This window comes from Falco cherrug, chromosome 1 (genome assembly GCF_023634085.1).
Source record: "Falco cherrug isolate bFalChe1 chromosome 1, bFalChe1.pri, whole genome shotgun sequence".
In the NCBI taxonomy this organism is placed as follows: domain Eukaryota; kingdom Metazoa; phylum Chordata; class Aves; order Falconiformes; family Falconidae; genus Falco; species Falco cherrug.
This window is the reverse complement of record NC_073697.1, coordinates 97,565,627-97,581,971: the sequence shown is the minus strand read 5'-3', so window position 1 is coordinate 97,581,971 and position 16,345 is coordinate 97,565,627. Positions and strand designations below refer to the sequence as shown.

The following is a 16,345-nucleotide window of genomic DNA, read 5'->3' as shown; positions in this document are numbered from 1 at the left end:
CATGGGCACCCTTGGAGAGCATCAGCCCCTGGGCTGGCAGAGGGGAGCCTGGCACGTGCCACTGAGGCTGACCGATGTCCCCTGATGCTCAGGGACGTTTGGCTTCAAGGAGAAGCTGGGGAGGAGACGTATCCTTGGGTTCCCAGGTTGGGCTGAGAGCACTGGTGGTGGCCCATCCCTGCTGGCTGTGGGAGATGGGGAGGGGGGGAGCGGTGTCTTCCCTTCCCACGGTGCGGGGGCTCATCCCACCTGCTTTGTGGGGAGGGCGGCACATTGCTGGGCTGGTTTGGCGCTCGGAGAGAGGATGCGGAGGTTTACAGGGGAAAAAATTAGTACCTGTGGTCGTAGGAATGAAAACCTTTCCCCAGGAAACCAGCACTGCCAGGTTGTGGTTTGGTCCCAGCAGATCTCGGCGTTGAGCTTTTAAATCCCCCCAGACTGTTTGCTTTCTGCTTCATGTAGAAAGGTGTTTCCATGATTTTGGCTGACTTCAGCCACGCTTCTCCTTGCATTTTGTTTTCAACAAAATCCAGCTCCAGCCTGCCTCTTTGCTGCGCCACTACTGCATCTCTGCCTGTCCCCAGGACATTGTGCTGCCGGGACAGGGTTTTTTGCCAGCGCCGCCCTGCACACAGCTCTCCTGCCTCTCGGAGAGCTCTGCTTATCTCCGTGCAGGACATGCCTGGTCCCAAACACCAACCCTTCCACTCCCCAGCGCTGCTGCCTATGGGCTGCTATAAATAACCCCGGGAGCACGGTTCAGCTGCAGCAGCTTTGTGCTGCATGGAGCCATGGCTGGAGCCGGTCCAAGAAAATGCCGCCTCCTAATTTCAGATCCGCTTTCTCAAAATAACTCTTGTGTTTCCTCCTTTTCCATTTTTAAACTTCGCTTTAAGAGCCTATGCAAAATCCCAGACACTCCCTTCCCTGGTTTCGGATGCTCGGCTGCCTTGCGGGGTCGGCTCGTCATCCCCGCGGGAGCTCACGTGGCCGGGAAATTGTTCTCCTGCCCGCTTCCCCCTCCCAAGCCTATTTTAAGTTTCTTCAAAGGAAAAACAAGGGGCTGGAGTTTACTTTGGAAGCCAAGTGCTTTTTAGGCGAGAATGGAGATTTTCATAGTCTACAGGGAGGTGTTTGTTGTTGGCGAAGATATCTTTAGCTCCAAGTCTTTTGGAGGAGCATGAGATGGGGTAATAGCACGGTCTGCCTGCCCATGTCCCTGCCCATGCCCCTGCCCGGGGAGGGGGCTGTTCTTTAGGGACAGATGTTCCTGCCTGCCACATCTGCAGGTCTCCTTTGGCATCTGTGAGGTCCACAGTGCGACGCATCGGGGCTCATGGTTCAGCTGTGCTTCTTGAGACACCTTGATCCCTGTGAGAATGCACATGCAGGGCTCGTATACCATGGGCTTTGCTCTTCAGCTGGGTCATGCTTAAATGTGCTTCACGCTGCCCTCGGAAGCGCCGTGGTGTGCTCATGCTGCTCCAAACCCGGAGCTGTTCCAAACCCAGAGCTGCTCCACCGGAGCAAAGTGACTCTGATGTAAATGGGAGCAAAACTCAGTCCCTCCACGAACGCCGCTGCTCCCGGTGCTGCAGGAGTATTTCAGGGCTCTGTACCGAATCGGGAAAAGGGGTCATTAGCTGCTTGCTGTGGAGCTCCAGAGGGAATATAAAACGAGTGGGGATCTTCATATGGCTCACCAGAAGTAATGAGTAATTTTGCTTCCCAATATATTTACTTCTGTTAAATGAAAGAGATTGCAGGCATGGGCAGGGTTATTCAGCAGATGTAGGATGAACTCTCTGGTTTCCTTCTCGCAGGGTCAATCACTAAATGTACTCCTAACAAAATCAATATTGGAATCAAGTCCTAGGTGGATGTGCCTTTGGAAAGAAAAGGATTTAATGGGCTGCTGGTGGTTTTCAGCAAAGGTCCTGTGGTGGTGGGGGAAGCTGGGGGCTGCACTTGCGCCTGAACAGTTGGACATTTGCCTAAATTCTCCAGCTGAGCTTCTGGCTAGCTGGTTCCCTAGGTGGGAGCGTGTCTCTGGATCTGTGTGTCCTTCAGGATGGGCCCCAGCACAGTGAGAACCTTCTGCTGGATGTAATATGACCTTCCCAATTCTGCCGACAGCTCTCACCTCTGTCTGCGTGGCCTTTCAGGCAGCTCATTACGGTTCTGCTATGATCTGATAAATGCAGCAAGGAGCATCAGCAATTACAGTGGGTGTCAGTGTTAATTGGCCAGCTTTAAAGACAGAGGTATTTCTTTGTGTACGTACAAAGCTATGACGTGCTCAGAATAGCTTTCCCTCCTGATCTTCCGTTCTGGAGACGTGTATATTACAGTTGGTTAATGCAAGACAAATTATGTCATTCTTCTTGATTCACCACATGTTCTGCCTGTGGTGATTTGCCTCTGGGTTGCCTCATTAAGGTGTCTAAACATGGCAAATGCAGCAGCTGAACATACTTGGCTTTTTCACAAAGTTAATTGCATTGTACACAAGGGCCTGCAGTGACATCGGTCCCTGGCTGTGCCATCCGCTGCTGCCAGAGCATCTTTCACCAGCATTGGTCCCCAGGAGAGCAAGCCTTCGGTGAGACTGGCTGCCTCAAGCTGGGGCTGCAATCTTCTACCCACAATTAATCGGCTTGCTGATTTTTTAAAATTTTTTTTTTGTCCCGGGTATGCACCACAAAAAATTCAGGTAAGCTGATACTTTCCCCTTGCCAGTGGGCAGGAGGGTGGCTGGCCAAAATCACCCTCTTGGCAGTGGACACAGAGTGTTTTGCAGCAGTTTTAATGACACCCTCACTGAAAATCTTACCCCCTGGCTTTAATTATTTAAAGACTTCTGAATGCCAGGGTGCTGATGTTCTCCAAGGTCAGTAGATTTTGCAGCTCGTGGGGACCAAAACCTGAAGCGCTGGCTGGGAGTTCTCCATGGTGCAATGAATATTTCGATGGGGCAAGTCCCTGTTGATGGAGTCCGATGCACAGCAGGAAAATGTGTAATGCTTTGGGGGGAGCTGGGCCAGGCTGTGCATCCCTTGGGTTCCTCCCCTGGGCTGTGCTGGCTGGCATTTGATTTCCCCATCATCAGCTGAAGAATCCTTGGGGACAGCAGAGCTGGGTGCTGCATTGGCTGGGGGCTCCGTCGTCATGATCCTGGTGGGAAATCCCCCTTCAGGGGAGGGATCTGGCGGGGAAGAGGCCCGCGTTCTGTAGCAGATGTGGTATTTTAGGAGCCGGGTAGACACGTGTCTGTTACTATTCAGGGTGTGTGTGAAGCTTTGTGCATGCTGTGGTTTGCAGATAGGTCCTGGTGCCGGGGATCACTTTGTTTCCCCTGTGGGTCAGGTGGGGATGGTCCTTTCGTTCCTTTATGCATCAAGTAGCCATGGAGGATGCTTAATGTGGTACCTTGACATAAAGCTGGCTTTCTGTGGAGGTTTGCTGGCCGCATGGTCCCCTACAGCTGTCACCTCCAGAGCTGGTAGAAGGATGGTTTGCCAAGTGCTAATGAGAACGTGAGGAGTCGCAGTGACAATCCCTGTCCTCGCTGGGGTGCATGAGGCACACTCACAGCAGCAGCAGTCTGGCATGGGAGAAGAGTTGGGAGCAGTTCATTGCAGTGTGGAAAACGTCTTTGCGGTCTGTAAACACGTGGCCCCTTTCCCTGGAGCCCAAGCCAGGGCAGGCGCTTCCTTCTGTTGCGGCTGTTTCCCAGCATCTTCCAGCCTTTGCTCCAGGATGCACTTGCTCTCCAAAGACCCGTCTCCGTCACCTGGATGACTGTGCTTTCCCAGTGCTCCCTGGAAGCATCTTGCCGCCAGTCCGGCACTGGACAGAAGCATGGCATGCACTGGGTGACACGGGTAATGCTGGAGCAAGGCTCTGGGTGGCTGCCCCGTCTGCACATCCCTGAGGGCTGCAGAGAGACATGGGTGTGGGGGGCACCTCCCCACCCATGGGTCTCCTGGGATGGAGCAGGGACTTGGGAGCGGCCAGAGGGGCAGAGCAGCTCCCCAGGGATGGGCTCCACCTGCGTTTCGGGCTCTGTAACAGCTTCACTAGCTGCTCTGCTTGTGTGTGTCTGTGTCCTTCTCTGTGAGGTCCAGGCAGTGATCACGACATCTCTGAACACTGCTCCACTGTGCAGGAGCGCTGCAGATGAGCATGCAGGAATGCATTAATAGTGGGGCTGCTGTGTGCACCGTGCATACGTGTGGGGATGGTGCCAGAGCAGGCACGCATCACGGTTACGTCTCTCCTAGCATCCTTGAAATCACTTCTAAGTTGCCAAGAAGCTTTGCATCCTCCCAAGCGTAGAGTAGAGGAGCTGGAAACGTGTCCTGGTCGCCTTGTTGCGGCAAGGCAGCTGGCGTGGGTTTTGCAGCAGGGCTGGGGTGCTGAGTTGGGGTGCTGAGCGTCCTGCGGGCAGGGTGACTCATGCAGCTGCGCCTGAGGCCAACTGTGCAAAAGTGCGCACTTGCAGATGGGGCTGTGCGTGGGTCTGCAAAGCCCCGGCCAGGAACTTTCACACCTACTGGCTGCATTGGCACTTCTGATGACCAGCTGGCAGCAGGGGGTTAAGGGAAGCTTTTGGAAACATCCTAGTGGGGTGGATGGGGGGGGGAAGCCGGGCAGGGCGATTTGCTGGCTTTTGGTGAGACATCCCCTGCGCTGAGACCCTGGGAAACATCCCGCCGTGAGCCGGTGTGAAGGTGAGAGGTGCTCGCTGCTGGAAAGCAGTGTGAGCCAGACCCCCAAAGCTGAAATCCCTTCCCTGCCTCGGGGGGTCTTCGCCCAGGGTTTTCCAGAGCCCTCCTGGCTCTTCTGGGGAGCCCAAGGCTCCCCTAGCTCCCACCCTGCAGCTCCATTAGGCTCTAGTGTTTATTGGGTTAAAATGTTGAATGTTCAGGTTAAAACTGTTTAATGTGTTTTTAAAAAAGGGGTTTAAGGGTTTTCTTCTCCCCACTACCCCCCCGCCCCCTTCCTCCATTTAAATATTTAAATCCTGGGGAAGCTCAGCCCACTGCTCCTTCACTCCTATTTCAGGCAACTGTGGGTTTTCTACCCCCCCCCCCCCCCCCCCCAGTATCTAAACCTACCTATTTTATTGAACAAATACCTCCATCTCCTTGCCCCCCTCACTGTCAGGTATTTGGTTTTATCAGCTCAGCCCCGTGGCTCGTCGGCAGCGTGCAGCGATCTGGATTTATCTGACTGTCAGTAACCCCCACCGAAAAGCCGGGGTTTTGCGAGGAAGTGCTGTTTACTGAAAATGTCATCTTTTATTTACATGCCTGCTGCAGCCAACCCATGTCTTTTTTTCAGGCCTGTTTAATTAGTAACCACTGCACAGCCCCTGACACGTGTTCCTGGGTGGTTTCTTCCCCTCTAATAAGCACTAGGTAGCTTGGCTGGGGGTGGGGGGGCAGCAAAGGGCTTCTCTGCAGCGGGGAGGGGAGGGAAGCAAGAGATGAGGAGCTGAGGGCAGCTCACATCTAACCATCACATGCTCATGAAGCGATGAATCCTAGAAAGGGCATCTCTGCGTGTGTGCTGGCTTGCCCACCCTCCTCCTGGCACGGCGGCCGTGTGGAGGTAGCGGGTGCGATCCCCCCACCTGGTACCCGGGGGGGCTGGGGATTTGGGGTCGCTTCCTGGGCAGACCTCGGATGCATTAAAGTCATGATAACTCAAGTGCCAAAGCCCATCATCCATGGGGCTTGCCTGCGGGTCCAGAGGCAGAGCTGAACCTTTCCACCCGCGTCCAGGGAGGGGTGGGATTTGTGTGGCTCTGGGGAGGTTTGGGAAGGGGGTTTCACCCAGGGCAGAGCTGGAGTGGAGGGCTGCAGCTGTAACTGATGGCAGAAATAAGTTTTCTCTCTCTCCCTTTTCCTCCCTGCAGAAGAAGGCAGAGGCTGCCCACCGCATCCTGGAAGGACTGGGTCCCCAGGTGGAGCTGGTGAGTGTTTGCTCTGGCTGCGGGGAGGGGGAGTGGGGCCAGGTTTGGAGCCAGCACAGCACCCGGTGTGTGTCTGAGCTGTCAGAAGGGAGCCCTGCTGCTGGCCGGGCCCTCCCCTGGCACAGCACCGAAGCAGGAAGCACAGCGGCTGAGCTGAGCACCCAAACACACACAGCAGCCCTCTTTGGAGAGCCTTAACCCTTAGGCTCCTTCCTCACCCGCTGCAGCGGAGCTGGGGGCGGCAGGGGCTCCGGCGCACTCTGCCGCTGCTCGGGATGCTGGTGGTTTCATCGGCTGGTGGCAGCCACAGCACCAGGGCTTTGGGACTGCTGCCTGGCCAGCCAGGCTGGTGGTACTGGGGGGAGGGATGGGTGCTGGGACCGCTGTCCCACTCGCTGCAAATGGAGGTGGGTGCTGGAGGGTGCTCCATCTAAGCACAGTGCAGTCACCGCTGCAAGGACCTGCAGGTATCGGGACTCACACACAGCCTGTTTCTCACTCGTGCGCAGGGAAGCTGAGAAAAACAACTTACAATAAAGAGTCAGGTTTGGCCTGCCCCCTCAGCTGGCAGAATCCAGCTGTAAGTCAGGTGGGATTGCTGGAGGGGTGGCTGAAAGCAGCCCGATGGGCTGAGTCCCGGACCAGGGTGTCTAAAAGGTGTACCTGCAGCGATGCTGCTGGCAGGATGGGAGCGGGACGGCCACGGTCTGATGGAGCATCTCTTGTTTGGCACCAGCCGTGAGGTGCAGTGGACAGCCCACGGTCCTTGGCAGCTGTAATTTGGGCTTGCCTTGTGGAGGTGGTGCTGATTGCTGTCTTCCCCGGGTGTGTAAGGGAGAGGTCACAAGGGAGCTGGTGCTCGCTGCTGCGTGTCGGAGCCCACTTCCTTGGTTGGGGAGGTAGCGCTCGCAATTTTTCCTTTGAGTCACCAGGGTCAAATCCTTTGCTCTCGTCTCTGAAGGCTGGTGATGCCTGGGGTTAGTGCTTCCTCATCCAAAAGATGTTGCATTCCGCCACCCCCCTGCCCCCCTTCCCCCCCCCCCTTCCTTTTTCCCCCTTTTTTTTGTTTGTCGATGCTTTGTTGCTGACACTGCACGGGGGGGCTGTAGCAGAGCCCAGTGCAAGCCTTTCCTCGTCACCCTGCCTTGCTCCTGAGAGGGCTTGGGAAGCCTCTGCTGAGAGACCCCTGCAAACCCCTGGCTGGGCTCTGTGCGCACCTTGCACTGCCTCATCACCCTGCCCAGAGAGAGGCACTTCCTATGGCCCAGCCCCCACGCCGTGTGGGGCAAAACAGCACCCGGGGCCTGCCAGCGGCCTCTGAGAGACAAGATGAATAGTCAGGTCTTCTTCTGAGTTGGAAAGGAAGCAGCTCCAGGAAGGAGAGTAGCCTTGCGTGCTCTGCCCGATGCACACGCCTGCTCCACCGTGTCTCGCACGCCGTGCACCAGCCCTGGCGCTGCTGCAACCCAGGAGTCTCTTGCAGGGAGGTTGAGCAGCCTGGTGCTCATTCTGTGCAAAACCTCTGCAAGGAGCGGTGGTGACTGACTGTCACTGAAACACAGTCTTGTGTTGCTCTCTGCTCTGCTTGGCATCTTGCTTCAGGTTGTTCAGAGAGCCCCGGTTATTGCATTTGCAACAGCGATGGTGGCAGATGCATGTCAGCTCTGTGGCAGGGGAGATTGCCAGGGCTGATGGTGTGAGGCAAGAGGTCACGGTAGAAATAGGTTAGTTATGGCAGAGGGTTTGGAGGTTACGGCAGTGCTGGCAAATCACGGCTGCGAGTGCAGTGAGGTGGTGCGAGGCCTCGAGTGCTGCTGGCAGGATGGAGCTGGAGGCTGCGTCCCCTGCTTGTGCTGGCCTTAGTGGGGCAGGGGGGCTGCGGTGGGGCTGTGCTTTCTGTCTTGCTGGCAGCAGGTTGCTCCGAGGGGTTTGTGTGTGAGCAAAGAGAGAAATCTTACTGCCTGAGCACATCCAGGGGCTTGCTGAGGCTGCCTAGCGTTAGGTGGAAGGAGGGGTTTTGGGGTTGATCCAGTGTAGCATAAATAGGGATTTACCCAGAGGGTTTGGGTCTGTGTGATGTGTTTCCCATCAAGTAGGAAGCTGCTGGGAGATGGCCCAGCTCTAGTAGGAAACTTTGAATTCCTGACTTCAGTCTTTTAAACAGCTCCCTCTGAGCTTTCGGGCTCTTCACTGAAACTGGTGTCCTTGGGTTGTGCATCTCAAGGAAGCAGCAAGTGCTTGTTGCTGGTCCCTGGCTTCTTACTGCTTTGACCCTGCCAGGCCTGGCCCTGCACTTTTTTTGGCTTGGAGGTGTCATTCATGGCTCATCCTGTTTGGAGGAACCTCTTTTTTATGCTTCTGGGGTTTTTAAACATGCAGAACTGTCCCCAGATCCCTTTTCCTGATTCTCTGCTGGTGCTCCTCCATCCTCACTGCTGGGGCTTCAGGTGACCCTGCAGCTCTTCCCTGTCCCCCACATCACCCCCAGCTGATGCAGAGGGTGCTGGTGTGCTGCATGGTCGCGGCTGCTGCCCCCCGCCAGGCTGGGGACCTGGCCCTGTGGTGGAAATCGCCTCCTGCCCAGGGGTCCCCAGGAAGCAGGGATCCAATTCAGGTCCTGGGAAGCAGGTGCTGCCCTCCAGGTCAGGAGGAGGTTGTGACTCAGTAAACCAGGACTCTGCTCATTTCATCCCTGCGATGTAGCGGGTACCATTTTAAAAATGACCCCATGTTTTCCCCAGGGAGAAATGCCATTGAGATGTATAGTCTGAATGCTGCAGTGGCCAGAAAGCCATTGAGACCTTTCATCCTGTTTTATTTTTAAAGAGCTTTCAGTAAATCCAAGGTTTTTGCAGTAATAGTTCTGAATTATAATTATGTTTTTCTTAAATGTCATCCCCCAGAGACATGCATTACATGTCCCTTACCCTGGAGAAGCACTGTGAATGTTTTGAAGATGTCACCTTACCCATCTGACCTGTCAGCTTTCCTTCTGCTTGCTCGTTGAGGAAGCAGTAATTCCGTGCAGGTTGTGGACGGTTCTGAGGGAAGATGCTGTTTCTCCATTCCTGCCCTGTTGAGAGTAAAGTTGCTGTAACTATGTAGTCTGTGAGGATATGTTCTCTATGGGGTAGGTGGAACTTCTCTCCTGGTCTTGCTGCACTGCGTGGGCTGAGCTACGGTGCTGAGGCTGTTGTGCAGACAGAAAACTCTTTGAGATGCTGGTGTCATGTGGATCTTGGCTTTGAGTCCTGGAGTTTCTGATTTCTGGATGTTTGGCTGTTTCTTCTAAAGTGATGTGTTCCAGTGCTTGCCTGTTAATGCTTAGGTTTGCTAGAGAAGAATTTAAGCGGCTTTTTATGTCATGGACGAGTAGCAGTAGAGAAGAATCGGCAGCCCTTGGTGAGCTGAGTGGCATCAGGGCATCCGCAATGTCCGTATGTGCATAAGCATTTTCTGACCCAGGCGCAAACCAAAACGTTCTGTGTTTCCCAGGGGGAAGGTCTCTGTGCCTCGCCTCATGCTGGCTTCTTAGCTTTGATTTTTATGAGCACAGAGGGAAGAGAGACACTTGTATTTATCAGTGTTACCAGTTCTGCAGTTGTCTTCCAAGGGGAAGTCACTGGCCAAGGCCACCAGCGGTTCCTCCAGTTGGGCTTTGCCAGGGTGACTGTGGACGTGACGCTCCAGAGCCATGGGTTGATTTCTTCTCTCCACGGTGCAGACCTGCCTCCCTTGAGCTACGTGCTGAGATGGACGTCTGTGTTCTTCTGAGCTTTCCAAGTGCAAAGTGCACAGCCAGCTGCGAGCCTGGAGTCGGACCAGCAGATATAAGAGGATTCATGACAGAAATACCCCTGGGGAAGGGACACTGCTGAGAATACGTCTTCTTCTGGGGGACCTGCTTGTCCCTCTTGTCTGCCCTGGCTCTGCCAGCACGGGGTGGGTGGATGCCCTTGCGGGTGTCTCCTGGTGGGCTAGCAGCCCGCCATCCCCTCACAGGGTAGCAGATGCTGGAATCCTGCTGGCAGCCCTGCAGCCTTCCTGGGGCACGAGGGTTCATCTCACCACCTTTGTCTGCCTGGGGCTCCTCTGCATGCCTCTTCCACGTGGAGATTACCTGTGCTTTCCCAGTGACAAGGGACACGTCCAAGGGCAGCCAGAAGAAGAAGCTGATGGACCTGCTAGTGCCCAGATGGAGTGGCAGTGGGCTGCAGAGAGTGGGGAGAGCTACACCCAGCCCCTTTCTGTGCAGAGCGATGTGGCTGTCCCAGTGTGTGGCAGGGGAGAGGGGAGGCAGCATCTGGTTTTACAGGGCAGTAGAGACAGGCTGGCTGTGTGGATAAACAAGCTGCTGCGGCAAGAACCTGTGATGGTGATGGGGCGATACTGTGGAGGAGGTGAGAATAACACCTTCTTCAAACTGGGGAAGGGGAAACCCTGTGTCTGCAGGTCCTGTCCTCTCCAGAGCTGCTCGCTTGGTTGAGCAGATGTTCAGTAGATGTTTTTCTCTTTTCCTGTGTTTAATCTGAGATGAAATTGAGAGGACCCTGAGCGTAGCCTGAGCCATATGACCGCAGCAGGAAGGTGAGCTGGTTGGTATGTAGCCATCCATGGCCAGGGTGCTGCCTTCAGCCTTCGTCCCCCTGCCCGTGTTTGGCTGCAGATGCTAGCTCGATGGCAGCTGGTTTGGGGAAGGCTTGTGGATGAGCTGCTTGAAATTTTGGGCGACGTTTCTGTGGTTGGACAGGGAGCTGTGCTCGTTGCGTGCGTGGTTGCTGGTGATGGTTGGGCCATGGCAAGCTTTTGATTAGCACAGTCTTGGACGTGTGGCGTAGTCAATGACTGGAAGAGTGTTGAAGGGCTTAATCCTGAGCAGCCTGTCAGCCTGCTTGTGTGGACACAACTAGTGGCAGCTCCTGGAGCATGGCCTGAGCTGTTAATCACAACAGGTGGGATTGAGCATGGTCTCTGTGGTGTCTCTCCCTTCTAGAGGTGGGATCCTGTATCATCCTGGCAGGCTCCCCAGGGGTACATCACCCTGCAGATGGGAAGGGAGAGGTAGTGGGGACAGTGACTGGCTGAAGGTGACCAGGGATGGATCCAGCTCTCCTGACTCTGCGTGGAGGGCCCTGACACATCCCTGCTGGGGCTGTGGGGGGCAGAGCAGCCCTGTGATGGGTGCGCTGGCAGCTGGTGTTGGGGACAGCCGTGGTCACTGGGCTCTCTGAAGGGGCAGCCCTGGGCAGAACACTTGTCCTGCAGGAGCCCAGCGCTGCTCCAGAGGAACGGCCAGGAGCATCCCTCTACACATGGATGCTGGAGACTGCGGCAACATGCAGGGGGCCATCCCAGCCCTGGCATTGCTGGAAGCCACAGGTGTGAACGCTTGTCCTGCCTGCAGTTGCCTGCACTTGGCTCCCTGGCAGAGCTCAGGCAGGCTTTTGCCACGTAGACATAACAATTTGCAGCACACAGACTGTCTCTTCCCGCTCCCCAAGCCCCCCTTTCCCCTCGCCTCCCCCATGTCATATGTTCCAAAGCGCACTGCGTTTTTCAGGTGGTAAATAACAACCATGTACTCCGCCGTGCTGTGTTTATCTGGACTCCATCACAAACGGAGTTCTGAGCCAGCTCGCTTGAGTGCTCGCTCGAGTGCTGCCTGCCTTCCCACGGGCTGAGCCGGGATGCACCATATCTCCAGCAGGGCTGCCGGGAGCCAGCACCCTCCAGAACGGCTGGGGGCAGGGGGCCTGGTGCCTGGGCTGGCACAGCTCGGGGGGACAGGGACCTGCATCCAGGTGGGAGCACTTCTGATGGGTTTAAGCTTCTAAATGTCAGACTGTACCATTTATGCCTTCATTTTTCTTATTTATTTCAGCCATTATACAACCAGCCTTCAGACACCAGGCAGTACCATGAAAACATTAAAATGTAAGTATGTGGCAATAAAGGCTATTTTAAATGTCAGGTTGGGCATTAGGCTGGAGCGGGGGGGGATGCTAGCTTGCTCCCAGATCCCGATTAAAGCTGCCAAGGAATCACGAGCATCCTTTTAGAGCTGATGCTTCGCTGCTCCAGGTGCCTGAAGCCCAAACCTGCTCCAGGAGCCCAGCAGTTGGTGGCTGCAGCTTCAGACGATGCTGAAGGTGCTGTTTGATTTCTCTCAGGGTGGGGGAAGGGGTGGACATGGGTCCTGGCCGATCTCTTGGCATTTTCCCAGAGAGCACTTACCTTTGGGTGCTTTCTGCTGTGTTTCATGCATCCTGAAGTACAAAATCAGCTGCTGGCATGCGTGCGTGTGTGTTTGTGTGTGAGAAAGATGAGGTAAAATGAAAAGTTGCAATTACAATTAGATTTTTGTGAAGCACCTCTTGAATGTCTAATAACAACTGGTTATTTCAAAGATACTTACTGAGACTTGGCAGTCATCTAATTTGACTTATCACCTTGATACACGATTTAATCATCAACCTGCATTTAATAACTACAGTGAGTTCCTGAACATAGAAGAAATAGAACAGATAATGAGAATAGCGATAATTGTGATTATTGTTGGAAACATAAATAGTCAAACCAGATCTGAAACTTTTATCTGCCTTGAATCAGCCAGTGATTGCTCTGAGCTGCCTGCAGCGTGTCTGTTTTGGTACGGGCTTGGTCAGCTGGCAATAATCATCTTTAATAATCTATTAACAAAAGCTAATAATATTTTGATTTTCAGTGGTGTGTTAATTGATGCCAGGGGGATTATAGGGAAAGAGTTAATGTACTTCTGCTCAGCTGTGCTGCAGGGGAGCATAAGCTGGTGGTGCTCAGGTGCTCTCTGTCCCCCAAGGGTGGCAGCAGGGAGGAGGGTTTCGTGATGTGACCCCGTGGCTCATTGCCCGGCCCTGCTGTGTTCCTGCTCCACCCAGGGCCTCTGTGTCATCCAGGCGATGCGCTCACTGTAAAGCATTCAAACCCTGGAGTGTCCCCCCTCGACCCCCCGAGCTCTCCGGTTCCCCCCAGGCTCAGCGGGTCACCGAGCAGCCTCAGTGGGCACTGGCACACAGAATGCAAGGGTCGTGTTTGGGTGCTCGCTGCTGTACCGGGCGCTGCTGGGGCAGGGGAGCATCTTCTTTTGGGGGGGTGTGGGGGGAGGGCAAGCAGGCAGAGAAGGCAGTGGGAATTGATGGCTTTTCCTGCAGCTCAGAAATCCCAATAGCTCTTTGCTTCCAGATGTTTCTGTTGTGCCTTGTGTTGGCGATGCGTTTACCCCTGCTCATTCAAGCTTGGCAGACGTTGCCGCGAGCCTTGGGCAAGGACCCACCGGGATTTTGGCCTGTGTGTGCTTTGGCCGGGGTCTCTGTCATTCCAGCCCTCCGGCCATTGCTTTCTGTGGACACGCTGCCAGCACAGGCAGCTCTGAGGAGCAGGCAGCACACCTCTCAGGTGTGCTTTTCTAGCTGCAAAGATGTAAAAAAAAAAAAAAAAAAGCACATAAACCCAGAGCCACCCCCTCCAGTTCGCTCATGCAAGGCAGGGCTAATGAAGTTAGGTGATGATGATCCTCTCGGGTGACGCAGTGCTGCCTGCCTGGCAGGGGGTCTGCACTCCCCACAAGCAGCCCCTGCTTTTGGAATCTGTTCTGCTGTCAGTTCAGGGGGTTGGCGACTGATAAAGCACCTTGTTGTGGTATCAGATGGTGGCCCAAGGACATGCCCTCCCCCTTGCTGGCTATGACTCACCTCTGGCACTGGTGGCACGTAGCAGTCACTGTCCTTTGGGGTCCCCTGACCCCCCCCTTCTCTGGAAGGGCTCCACAGCCATCACAAGCTGGGCACCGAAGGTGGCGATTTCAAGCTGATTGCTAGTTTTGTCCTTGCAAGAACAAGTTAAAAGTAGATCCAGATGCTTCACCCACTCTCCGTTCCCCTGCCAATATTTGTGGGTTTGTGATCACATTTTCCTGTGATTTAAATGATTTCCTGTCCTCGGCTGCTGCCTGGAAGACGGGCACAAACAAGAGGGACCTGACTGCGCAGGTCAGGAGTGAAACCGGTGATGAGATGTGAAGCCCTGCCAAGCCAGCTTCCCATGCTGTCAGAGCAGGCACTCCTCTCCATCCTTCCTTCGCTGGCATCCCTGGGGTTGTCCCAAGCCTGGGCAGTCCTCCCGGGCGGCTGCAGCAGGGGCAGCGATAGACCCGGGAGAGGTTAGAGCAGGTGGGCTTGGGGTTAATGTTCACTATGATTAATGCTTCAAAGGTGTGGGAAGGAAACCACACATTTTAATGAAAAGCTGCCATCTCCTCCTTCCAGAAGCCTCACAATTAGCTGCCTTGGGCTGGTTATTGATGCCAGCCGAGCGTGTTTACAGATCGAGGTCAGCAAAAGGCCCTCAGGCGAGCTGGGCTCCTGATGTTTGCTGCTTTTGACTGTGGGCCTGACTCGGAGGTCATGGGGTCTGAGCTTTGCCGCTTGTCGATGGATGTGCAGAGAAATCGGTGTGTCCAGCTCTCCCATCTCTTGTGTCCCTACTGCACGTTAAAGGACATTTGGGCACTTGGAAGGCAGATACAAAATCAAGATTTCAGTGATTCTTCCAAGCAAATAATCCAGGTCCTTTGACCGAGGGGAAAAGATATTAAACTTCTCTGTTTTGACCAAGTTATGCTTGGATGTTCAAATCCTGCCTACACCTTCTCTATGGGCTGCACTGGAGGGTATTTTTCATGTTCTTTCCTCGTTCTTAATATGTTTGTGCCTTTCTGCTCTGGAAGAGCATCTTCTGCTCTGTAGCCTGGAGGCAGCTGTTTTGGTAGGAGATGGAGTAAATCTTCAGGGTGCTGGGAGACATCAGCCAGATGCACCAGAGCCCCAGGACAGCTGCCAGGACACCGCAGGTTGTATTTTGCGAAGGTGTAAATGAATGCAGATTCTTCTGACCCAACTTCACCTGATGCAGATTTAGGCATGATAAAAAGCCTTTTGGCAGGTTGCTGGAAAATTGTCTCGGTTTGTGATTGTGTCCACAAAACCTCCTTGCGTGCTGGCTCTGTTGTGCTAAATAGAAACTGCTCCTGTGTGAAGCTGCTTTGGAGCCTCGTACCTGGGGCACAGCAGGGTGGCCAGGCTGTTACAATTCACAAATACTTTTTTTTTTTAATATATGTTATTTCCTAGGGTGTTTTTTTTTCTCTCAGTTGAATGTTTGCCAGTGTCAGTGGGAAAGCATTTGATATCACAAAGCCAGGATTCCTCGATTTCTCTACAGCAATACTCTCTGCCTTGCAACACTAGTTTAATTCTTCCTGCTTGTTTGCTTTGCTTTTCAGTTGGGATGAGTCACTTATGCTAATAGAGCTGACTGGGGAGTTACGGGGAGGATTTCTCTTACTGAAATGTTACTGGTCTCTTATTTTCATGGAGTTTTATGGCCTGTCTCCTATTCAGTACAGTTAAAATTAATTTCATGCCCCAGTTCATTCCAGTGTTTGCAGCTTCAAAAGCTTTTAAGGCCTATTTAGCCGCCTGGCTGTGCTCTGTTACCCGTCTGCTGGGGTCCCTTTGGCTCACCTGTGAGTGCAGGCTTCGAGCAAACGTGGTTAATTTTGTATGCTACATCTGCTGCCCGAGCTGAGGCACCGCCGAGCGATTTGTGACGAACACTTGACCTACCTTTGATGGGACTGTGTCCTTTCTGTTTGAACCTGCTTTGTCGGAGGGAAGGGCTCTGCCGCTTTCTCGAGAGAGGAGAGAGCAGTGGTTTGTGCCCTCGTTTCTGTAGGGATGGGGTGGCTTTGCTCCCCTAGCTAGCTTGGTCCTTACTCTTCTTCAAGATGTGAATTTTTTGGCTTTGCCACGGGCCGACAGGTTCCTTCAAGGTGCATTGCAGACACAACTGGAGGCCACATGAATGTTTCTGCATCAGCCGAGGAGGTTGCCAAGACCCTTTTTTTTTTTAAGATTTTACAGACATACAGTGACAAATGCAGAGGACGCCGACTTGTGCACCAGTTAAGCACCAGTGCATCTGGTCTAGGTCTCTTATTCCAGTGTTTTGCCGGCTGGAATGCAAGAGGAGGAGAGCTGCTCTTCCTGCCGTGGCCCTGGTAGTGATTTCGTGTATTCTTCAGACCCTGGCACCAAAGATACTAACCCTCTTTCCTCGAAGTGTTTGAAAAATGACAAGATGTTCACATGAGCAGGATCAATTACCTGCTCTACCTGGTGAGAGATTCTCCGAGGGGGCCTTCATCTCTACGGCAGGAGCTTCCTGCTCGGTCAGCCCTGAAAAACAGCCCAGTAGGACTCTCCTCCCCCCTTTCCCAAAGCAGTCATCTTGAAATCATAGTCTGTGGGATTTGTGTTTGAAAGCAAA

The 16,345-nt window shown here is 53.9% G+C and overlaps 1 protein-coding gene across 13 annotated transcripts in view; it reads left to right on the top strand.

The window, feature by feature from the left end:
* NCOR2 (nuclear receptor corepressor 2) overlaps positions 1-16,345 on the top strand; it is a 253,677-nt gene that overhangs the window by 136,306 nt on the left and 101,026 nt on the right. For 11 of the 13 annotated variants that reach the window (XM_055710891.1, XM_055710843.1, XM_055710884.1 and 8 more), the window contains 2 exons: positions 5,924-5,980; positions 11,862-11,914. In XM_055710891.1, coding sequence (XP_055566866.1) covers positions 5,924-5,980; positions 11,862-11,914 — 110 coding nt within the window. Of the gene's footprint in view, positions 1-4,714; positions 4,734-5,526; positions 5,617-5,923; positions 5,981-11,861; positions 11,915-16,345 lie in introns of those variants that run through there. The other 2 variants (XM_055710877.1, XM_055710872.1) reach the window with 2 other exon arrangements.